Source organism: Eptatretus burgeri, chromosome 17 (assembly GCF_056783735.1).
Source record: "Eptatretus burgeri isolate ZD-2024b chromosome 17, Ebu_testis_v1, whole genome shotgun sequence".
In the NCBI taxonomy this organism is placed as follows: Eukaryota; Metazoa; Chordata; class Myxini; order Myxiniformes; family Myxinidae; genus Eptatretus; species Eptatretus burgeri.
Window position 1 is genome coordinate 1,215,639 of NC_140977.1, and position 10,831 is coordinate 1,226,469.

A 10,831-nucleotide genomic window follows, 5' to 3' on the forward strand; every position below is an offset into this window, starting at 1 on the left:
TTGTAACTATGAAGTTGAATATGTTTGTGGTTCAAACCTTCATATTGAGAGAACGAATCATCGACAAACTCGGACTTCACCTTCACAATAAAACCTGAAACAAAAACAATCCATTCAAACTAAACTTTCAGGAACCACCAGAACGTGACGGTGCGGAGAGAACGGCACGTACCGGGTCCCGATTCCTCATCCTCGGGAGGACCGACCCTGGACCCGCGGTCTGTGAGAGAACCTCCAGGAACGAGCGAGTTTCCTCCATGGGAACCGATCGTGGATTCTGGGGGGTTCGCTCTGTGATCTACACCGGAGAGATCTCGGTTCATGGTGCACCGGAGGGGACTGTAAGGTAGTGTAGTAGTAGTAGTAGTAGGTACACTGATGCACAAGTGCAAAGCACGTGTTCCGGGAAAACAAACCACGTGACACGTCCCTTCTCCAAACAATCTTATTCACGATTTCAAGATAGCAGATTCGCTACTCCAATCACGTGATCGCCAAAATCACCATGGAAACCGAAAAACTGATCCGCGGCTCTCACACCGTTTCTCCTCGTTCGTTCGTTACAGATGGAGAAATTGCGAAGATGATAAATACTAATTATATTTGAAAAAAGTGGCCAAAACAAGTCTAAATTTCATCTCATGCTCTCATAGTCGCACAAACTACACACGACACAGGTGGAATCACAATCACCACACCAAAACAACACCCATTATATTATCAAGAAAGAAAAAAAAAGTGAAACCACAACCAAACAAGGTAGGAATGACACCACAATCCTCTTCTGGTTTCGTTTCACGACATCTTTTGACATTTTACTTTTGTTGTGCGATTGTGGTGGAACGACGACAAAAGATATCGTGATGCCAAACCACAAGAGGGTTGTGGTGTCGTGCGTCGTTCTTCATGGGTATTCTTCTTCATCATCCTTCACAACAACATTTGTGCCTACTCCATGGATATAAAAGTCAAGTAAACACACTATGTTGGCTGCTTTATCACCCCTCGAAGTGCAGACGTACCTTGGATTGTGATGTTGCACCTGGAAGGGCCTTGCTCCATGATGAATGTGAGAGGCTGCTTTGATCCTGTCACGATTGGCGCGATAACGAGCGCGAGAATCTGCCTTGATCCTGTCAGCGTTGGCACGATAACGATCGCGAGAAGCTGCCTTGATCCTGTCACGATTGGCGCGATAACGAGCGCGAGAAGCTGCCTTGATCTTGTCACGATTGGCGCGATAACGAGCGCGAGAAGCTGCACGAGAAGCTGCCTTTTCCCGCTCCAACGCAGCGCTTGCTTCAGCCTGAGCGGCCGCCCTTTTCCTTTCGAGTTTTTGAATATAAACCAGTTTTTTCTGGGCCCTTTTCTTTCGTACATTATGCATTTCGAACGTACCTTGAAATCCGATCCGTGTGGCCTTACGAACTACAGCAGGCGATAAACTTATAAAACCCGAATCAGGTTAGAGAGGGGTTGGGAGGGGGTCGATTTCTTTTCACAAAATGTTTAAACTATCATGGAATGCGGAAGTACACCCGAAAGACATAGAGGGATGACGGGAAAAAAACAAGCTCAAATGAGCGGAGATCCTCGTACGCTTAACGATGACGTCATAAAAGCGACTATGACGTCATTGTGATGTATCAGGTTTGCGATAAATAATTATCTGTGCTAATGCCCGGCTTGATTCCCGCAAACAAAATTCAAACAGCTTGCCTAGTTTCGGAGATAATGGTATAGGCGATTTCCATTAGCGGTGATATTATGACGTCAACTTTTTTTCTCGGAAGAATTTCCAAAATCGGAGATGGTTACTGCCTGCGCGTGGACTTTCTGCATATACATGGCAAGTTTCACGAAGATTCGATGAAAACTCTGGGTTGTAAAACAAAAAATGTCAAAAAAATAGGAATGACGTCATAGTGATGTATCATATGTGCGGTAATTCATCTCTGCTAATGCCCTGTTCAATTCCCGCAAACAGAATTCAAAAAGCTTGCCTAGTTTTGGAGATAATTTTTTAGGCGATTTCCATTAGCGGAGATATTTTGACGTCATAACTTTTTTTCTCGGAGGAATTTTCAAAATTGGAGATGGTTACTTTCTGCGCAGGGTATTTTTCCACATATATATATATATATATATATATATATATATATATATATATATATATATACATACACACACACACACCAAGTTTCAGGAGGTTTCGATGAAAACTGTAGGCTGTGAAACAAAAAAGTCCACAGGAAGAAGATGAAGAACAACAACGTGAGTAAGATTTAGAGATCCTTCACAAGGATCTAAAAATGGCCACCCATTCAAATGGGTACACAGTGATACGCTCATAAACTCCTACAGAGTGAAGTCATAAGCACTTAAAAGCCGTAACTTTTATGAACTGCCAAGATTTAAAATGCCGTCAGAATACATTGTAAAAGTACCACATCAGGAGATCACTTAAACGCCAATTTGTACTGCTTCTTCCTATGCTTCTTCTTCTTCTCCTCCAAAAACAATTTAAAACTGTAGCCTGACCTAACTCAATAACTGCTGAAGCGATGGTCTTGATTCCAACGTGAGGAAGTTGCTTTGTCTCTCAGCTAGAGCACACAACCCAAAATTTAAAAATACATAAAACTTCAATCGTTTAATCAGAGAAATAAATTGAAATTAATGTGGGCTCAACCAAACCAGGCCAAGATCGTGAGAGAGGGGAAAATGGACAATGGACAGAACCATTCCACAAGCGATACATATCCAAAGCATCACACAAATCAACTGAAACAAGTATTAAAACAATTTAATAACATGGATGGATTTAACCAACAGCAACATAACAAAATACATAAAACATTAAGCTTTTTTAATATTTATTTTTAATGATAATATAATCACATCAACATTTCCACACACAATATGTGGTAGTCCACATAGTGGACTAAGCCAAAAGCCAGGATTGAGAGGGGGGGTAGAATGTACCATAAGCCAAATTTAATAACATAGATGTATTTAATCCATATCAAAACAACAAAACATAAAATAAAACATGAAGCATTTTATTACTTAAAAAATGCCACGTGAAAACGACAATTAAAAACACATATAATGATAAATACAAAAGACCCAGAAGAACCAAAAGACCCCAGTGACCCAAAAGACCCAGAGCACCCAAAATACCCAGATAACCCATAAGACCAAAAAGACACGAAAACCCTGAGGACCCAAAACATCCAGAAGACCCTGAGGACCCAAAATATCAAGATTAGACAAAAACCCAAAAGTCCCAGAGGTCCCAAAAGTCCCCAAAGACCAAAAAGACCGTGTATACTTAAAGACCCAGAAGACCAAAAAGTCCCTGAGGATATATCCCATATATCGTTTTTGGCCGTATCTCTCAACGGTGAAGAATCACTTTAAAATAATTGAAAAAAAAATCTCAATTTTTTTCCCAGTGGGACTCCAACATTGAGGAAGGTTTAGTTGCAGGGTGAACCCGGTGGTGGTTCTCCCAGTAAGGCTCCCCGGCTCTCCTGCAAAGGCCAGGTAGCTCTCTTCAGGCTTAGATTATGGCAATGTTGTCTCATTTCTTGTCTCCACAGAATAGGGTTCCACCAGAGCCAGATTTAAGTTTTAAAGCCCCTGGGACATTCGAGTAGTCGAGGCCCCCTCCTCCACCACCAACCTTGAAATGTAGTGGGAAGAGAAAAAATATAAAAAGAGCATTACTCACACTCTCACTATGTCTCTCCAAAAGGACCGTTTGGAAACCCCCCACCTACTTTCTCAACAATCCTCTGGAAGAAATCCTTTCAGTCAAGCTTCTGGGTCTCACTATCTGCCATTATCTTTCCTGGGAAAGCCACATTTCCAACCTGGCCTCCAAAGCCAGTCGCCGACTGGGAATCCTCGGTCGTGCAGAGTCCTTCCTCGGCCCACCTGAGCTCCTGACCACATGCAAAGCTTTCGTCCGCAGCCTGATGGAGTACTGCTCTCCCCTCTGGGCTGGTGCTCCTGCCTCTCACCTTTCTTGGCTTCATGCTGTGGAAACCAAGGCATTTCGGATCATTGGTATCTCCCACAGTGAGGCTGAGTCATTGGGCCTCTCACTTTCTCACGGCAGGCAGGAAGGTGGTCTTTCTGTTTTCTACCGTCTCCTCTCTGGTCTCGCCTCCCCTGCTTTGTCTGTGATATGTCCCCCCTATATTCCCACAGGGCGCTCAAAGTCTGCCAGAAACGCCCTTCTGGTAAAACTACCAAAATCACGAATAACTGCTCACCTTCACCCTTTTATTCCTCTTTTTTCCCACCTTTGGAATAAACTCCCACACTCTCTTTCATCCTATTATATTCTTCCATCCAGGCCTTCAAAACGGCCGTTCACCACCACCTCTTATCTTCCCCCATCCAAAACCTCGATCTTCTCTATCCCTGTTAATCCACCCCAAATCCACCTCCTTCAAATTCCCTACTTTCCTTCCTGAAAGTCCCTGTGGTGTCCATCTTGTATACCCCGTGTTCCCCGCCCCATCCCTCTCCGTTCCACAGATCTCGTAATGTCTCTGTTCCCCACCGTTTTGTTCTTCCCTCTCCCCACCCCTCTTGTCGCATGCCCCATAGCTGTGCGTTGTGTGTTAGCTCTCATATGAGCCTCAACAATGTTTTCAAAAAAAACAAAAAAAAACTGTGTTTTGATCAAAAACATTTCACAACCCTTTTTGTAAAACTGAAGATAAATTAAAGGTAAAAAAATGAAAAGGGCACTCGGTAGAACGCATACCTCCACCAAGGTGATGAGTTTTCGTTTTGTATCCAACTGATGGGCTGAATCTGGATTCGGACGTGAACGAAATTTTAATCGGCTTGTTCTTGTCACCAAATCAACTCATCCTCCAAGTTTCGTCCGAATCGTATGTAAATGTATTGTGTTTTTCATGGGTCCCCTGGAGTTTTGGCCCTGGACAAATTATCTGTTGGTCCCTCCCTAAATCTGGCCCTGGATGCCACCCGTCCGGGACTTGTTAAATGTGGAGGGAACCTGAAGATGTGCACCATGTGTTTTTAAAATGCACCCTATATGATGAATCCAGAGTACGTCTGTTCCAAAGTATAAACGAGACGGGGGTTGGAGCATCTGATCTGCCACTCATTTCCGGCCTTTGGAATCAGAACCATCCCCAACTCTGCAAGGCGGCCCTGGGATTTACGAAAGAGAGCAGAAAATCCATATAAGATTATGGACTCCCCAAATTCATGCACCGCTCCTATGTTTGGGTTCGTTGCGTATGTTGAGCCTCACGGCTCTGAAAATGTCATGACACAAAGAAGAAGAAGAAGAAGAAGAAGAAGAAGAAGAAGAAGAAGAAGAAGAAGAAGAAGAAGAAGAAGAAGAAGAAGAAGAAGAAGAAGAAGAAGAAGAAGAAGAAGAAGAAGAAGAAGAAGAAGAAGAAGAAGAAGAAGAAGAAGAAGAAGAAGAAGAAGAAGAAGAAGAAGAAGAAGAAGAAGAAGAAGAAGAAGAAGAAGAAGAAGAAGAAGAAGAAGAAGAAGAAGAAGGAGGGGAGGAGGAAGTTAAGGGCTCAGTTTTTGGAGGAGAGCTGGAACAAATGCGGAACTCGCGGCCCAAGTTTGGCAACAGGTGACTCGGCCTGTGAGGGCTCATGGAGGAGCTGAGCGATCCCTGTGGGGCTGCCAGTTGGAGGTGCCATCTTTGTGGAAGGGACTGTGCTGGAGGAGAGCCGCTTGGTGCACATGATGTCGTGTCGAACTGAGGGATAGAGAGCACAAGCGGTTGTTTGTTCCTCGTCGAGTCTAATCTTGGCCAACTTGAGGTAACGTGCTACTTCATGGTGTTACAGGAATTGCTCTGGTCCTTTGGGACGTGAAGTTTGCGGGCACATCCAGAGAGAGAGAGAGAGAGAGAGAGAGAGAGAGAGAGAGAGAGAGAGAAAGGAAGGAACAGACACATCCAGATATGCGACTCGCCCTCCTCTGCCTCAGATTCTTCCTCCTCAGGGCCCCATCAACGAGGTGCCGCCGTTCACTCTCCTCGTCCTTCGTGGCTGACAGGGTCGAGAGGGCAGGATGACGCTCGTGGAAGGAGTGTTCTTTTTCCACAGAAGCTCGACACCAACTGCTCGTGAAACCTTCCTTTCTTTCCCCTCACACGTTTTTGTTCCTTCCCTCATGAGTCTTCTCAGTCTGTCAGTGTTCTGTTCAGGCGAGCTTGTCCCGTTCGATTCTCCTTTCTGCTTCCCTCAGCCTTCTGCCCTTTTTGTCCTTCCCTTTCTGCTTTCTGAGCCGTCTATTCAGGAGCGCTCTTCGTCCCTGCTCGCACAAGCTTGTCATGAGTGCTTCTCTGCCTTTCTGCTTCTTTTTCTTCTTATTATCATGCCAAAACGAAGTTTTTGCAAGATATGTTCGTCAGCTTGTATGTTTTTTATTTTTTATTATATTTATTTTTTTTTGTCTGTAATCACGTATAAAAAATTCTGCAGAGCACAGTTATCATTGGAAATTTTTGTAACTTCGCATATCAGAGGCCTATAGAGGTCCCTTTCAGTGCACAAAATTTTGAAGGTCAAGGTCAAAGGTCAAGGTCACTTTGTCGCAAATCAGGGGAGTCGACGAAACCCTTATTTTTTGAGTAATTTTGATCGGATCGTCTTCAAACTTCAAGGGAATATAGTTCATGGTCTGACGCTCAGCTGATTAATTTTTGGTGGCGATTGGCCTTGACCTTCATATGTTTTTGTTTTTTTTTGTCTGCAATCACGTATAAATCACTCTGCAGAGCACAGTTATCATTGGAAATTTTTGTAACTTCGCATATCAGAGGCGTATAGAGGTCCCTTTCAGCACATAAAATTTTGAAGGTCAAGGTCAAAGGTCAAGGTCACTTTGTCGCAAATCAGGGGTCGACGAAACCCTTATTTTTTGAGTAATTTTAATCGAATCGTCTCCAAACTTTATGGGAATGTAGTATATGGTCTGGCGCTCAGCTGATTAGTTTTTGGTGGCGATTGGCCTTGACCTTCATGGCTAGCGCCTGAGGACAAACATATTTGACCCCAAGGTCAAATTTTCAAGTTTTAGGAACCATATCGCGTCATGTCGAAACATATCGTGTCATACCTCAAATTGAACACCTCGATGAGTGCTTTCTAGATATGTCAAGCTTGAGACATTATGACATCATTTGGTGACGTTATGAGGCAAACACATATTTTTCATGGTTACTCTGTAGAACGATTCTCATCGGAATCTCTCGTCGGCAGCTCCTGATGGATAGCAGCTCTGTTCACCTCAGTGTGACCTTAAAGAAGTCACACGTGGTCACCTTTTGGCAAGATACGGGTCACCCTGCGGGTGACATTGGTTTATTTTTGTGTTTACTGGCGTTATCAGAGCCGCGAGGCTCTATAAACACCACGCACCCAAACTCATTGGCTATAGCCAAATACAAAAAATAAAAATAAAAATGCCAGGGACTTTATATTGTTCACCCCGTTTCTTTCATTAATTTTAAGACCGATTTGCAGAGTCGGGGTGCTTCCGGCTCAATTGACAAAGTGTATCCGGTACATCCGACCAGGGGATCCCCAACTCTCGGGCACAGTGTAAGAGACACGATCTGGGTTCTCCATACCAACGGCATCGAGTGAGAACGTGTTCCAGGTCTTCCGGAACCTTACACTGCTTGCAGAACCCCGTCGGGTGACAACCAATATCCGATGTAAATAGGTGTTTGGAGCGCAGTTTCCAAGTCAGAGCCTGTAGAGGATTCCCTGGTCCCTTCGAGAGAGTCGAGGAAACGAGACAGAGGACTCGACCGAAGGGTGTACCTCAAAGCACCATCTACCCTTGGTGGAGGTCACCGACTGAGACTGCCATTTTTTGTTGATGTAGACTCCAATAAGATTGGAGAGTTCAGATGGGCCCAGAGGGATTGAGGTGACGAGATTAAACCTTTGTGCCTGTTTGGCTGCCTCATCACAGGCCTCATTGCCTCCAATGCCCACATGGATAGTGATCCAGCATGAGTCAATGACTGTGCCCCTCCAAATGGCCATGTTACGAAAGTGAAACACCTCAATAACCAGGTCCTGCCTACATCCAGACTGTAGGGACTCCAACGCTTTCAGAGCAGAGAGTGAATCGGAGAAAACAACTGTGTTTAGGGGATTAAATTAAATTATACATTCGACGGCCAAGACGATAGCAAAGCGTTCAGCCGAGAGTACTGAAAGATGGTCCGAAAGCCTGGCGGACTTGATCATCTACACATCTAGGATACAAAAAGCAGCCGCTGTTCTACCTCGTACCGGATCTTTAAAGCCCTCTGTATAGACATGTAAGGATTGGCTCCAAACCGTGTTGATATATTCCATGGCCTGGTTACATGTTACAAGCACATTGTCCCTTCTAGTCTTCCCCCAAAGATCCAGATGGATGCGAGGTATTTCTCGAGTCCAGGGGGGGCCAAATTACCACTTTGTTCAGGGGATTAGTCGGTAAAGAATCCAAAGCCATTTCTTTAGCTGCCCTCACACACGCAAGTCTGAAAGGAGGAGAGCTGGAGGATTTGCAGAGAGCTTGATACTCTCAACAGTCCAAGAACATCACTTGACCTGGGTGGTTGTCCTCGACAGAAATGCTCTTAGCCAAGTACCTCAAGTTGGATCCCTCCGAATGGAGAGATAAGGGCAACTCGCCAGTCTCCGCAAGGAGGGTACAAACTGGTGTGCTTTTAAAAGCACCCAGACACAACCATAGCGCTTTGGCTTGAATGGTTTCCTGCTTTTGGTGCCTTGGTGGTTGGTTTTGGCCTTTATGCTTCTTCCTCTCCTCAGCTTTATTTTCCTCCTCCCACAAGCCTTCTCCCCCTCCCACTGGTCTGCAGTCGATGGGGGCGGGTGCATGACGTCACTTGTGGAAATTGCTACACCATTCTGAGGGAAGTTTCAACGAAGCCCCCAGTGCCGTATATAAAGAGAGTCTAGCCAACTGGCTAGGCAGGCGCCATATTGCATCCCAGCCAGCGTGATGCTGGCTATGCGGGAGCATACGCGCGGCGCGATATGAACGGGCATTTTCCTTCTTACACAAAAAGTAATGGGAGTTTCGACTTCAAATTTTGAGCTTTGCTCGAAAATAAGTCGCTCTACAAGATGGTGTATTCTGGATGCTGATAAACCCACCCAAAAATAACTGAGGTGGCATAATACCGCAAGTTGCATACTGAGGACGGACTAATCTATTTCTTGACTGTACAAGATTTCTTTCCTGAATCTATGGAAACCTGTGTATCGCACGAACCACAGAGGCTAGAAATCTAGCGCAAAATTGACCAGTTCAGCAAAGCCAACCATGGTTCGGAAAGCTCCTCAGGATGAATTAAAAGAAACATGACCCAGAATTACAGAGTACAAGGTTCATAAAACGCCAAAACGAAAAAGTATGGTAGACGGCTAGAGATGGCCAGGACGGTAGACGGCTATAACCGCTATAGCAATAGCGGTTATAGCCGTCACCCGTCCATAAGGGGTTAAAAGTCAAAACCATCTTCGGTTCTTCTCCATATGACTTGACCCCTTCAGGACAGGAGGCGGCTATAACCTCCAGGCGGTTGTGGCCGCCTCCCGTCCTGAAGGGGTTAATACGAACAACTGACACCTAGCTCAGTTCTGCTTAATTTTTTTCACACACGCTCTCATTGCCGCGCTCTTGCTGCCGAGTTGACTGGCAGTACCAACTTTTGCCTGGCTGACACGGATCGAATTTTGCGCTTTGGAATAGATGTACAGATGCACAGTGAAAAACTTCGTCAGTAGCTTCGTTTTCAGATCGTGGCAGTCGGGAATATCAACTGAGAAAGCTGACAGACAACGGACAAGTTTTTCAACCAGGTTATGCCCATTCAACTGGTCCTGCACCATCCTGAACTGCTTCTCTCCTCCTCTGAACAGCTTGAAAGCCTCGTCACTGCAATGAGTCAAAGCGCCTTCTTTGTACTCCTTCAGTCTTGTTATCGCCTCACGACTGCCCTGCGAAAGAGACTTTCGGCGGTCCTCCGCGACTTCCAGGCAAGTGGTGCAATGCATCCAGGATTTGGAGACGGAAGAGATACAGTAGCCAGCCAGGTAATACAAGTTGCTCTCTTGGGCTTTGCGGAGAGGATCAGGAGGCAGCTCTCCAATCAAATAGCTGAATGTGTCCTCGTCTCATTCGTCTGGTGTCGCCGGTTTCTCTTTCGGAGTGTCGAGGTAATCCGCTAAAAATGACTGGTCATCCTCGAGATAATTACCGGACGTGGGACACTTCAGAAATTGCGCCACCGTTATGAGCTTCAGAGCCTGTCGGAATTCCAGCGCGTTTGGGACAGGATTCTTGAATCGGACGCACCCAAACAGGTTCTCGAGGCAATCCTGCGTGAGTCTGGATGTGAGCACAAAGTGGTGTCCCCTGGCCAGCAGTTCTCTCTGAATGTCGAGCACAGACGAGGCCGATAATATGATGCCGGATTGGCACGGCTTGCACGATTTGCCACATTCTATCCCTCCGAATACCACCAGCGTCTCTTCAAGGTGCCAGATCGCCTTCTCGTAAGCACACGCATTCGCTTTACTGAACGCGGTGCCGGGGTGACGGCTGGACATCAGGTCGAACCAGGTGTTCATAAAGTCCAAAAACCAGGCAGTCGTAAGCAACGCGTTGTCAAAACCTTCGTTTTCCACCAAGTAGTGCAGCCCAGCACTGACCGACTTACTGAAAAAATTCAATGCCTTTCCCACTTCCATTTTGTCGAAATGGGCGGTGTTCGACACCATTT

General features: G+C 45.5%; 1 protein-coding gene across 2 annotated transcripts in view; it reads right to left on the reverse strand.

Moving 5' to 3' along the window:
* The window catches only part of LOC147009071 (uncharacterized), a 36,934-nt gene extending 34,948 nt beyond the window's left edge, over nucleotides 1-1,986 (reverse strand). The window contains exons 1-3 of one of the 2 annotated variants that reach the window (XM_085862816.1): nucleotides 1,023-1,772; nucleotides 173-339; nucleotides 38-94 (exon numbers count right to left, since the gene is read on the reverse strand). In XM_085862816.1, coding sequence (XP_085718942.1) covers nucleotides 38-94; nucleotides 173-339; nucleotides 1,023-1,387 — 589 coding nt within the window. In that variant the 5' untranslated portion in view covers nucleotides 1,388-1,772. Of the gene's footprint in view, nucleotides 1-37; nucleotides 95-172; nucleotides 340-1,022 lie in introns of both variants that reach the window. The other variant, XM_085862817.1, reaches the window with a different exon arrangement.
* Between the last annotated feature and the right edge of the window lie 8,845 nt (nucleotides 1,987-10,831).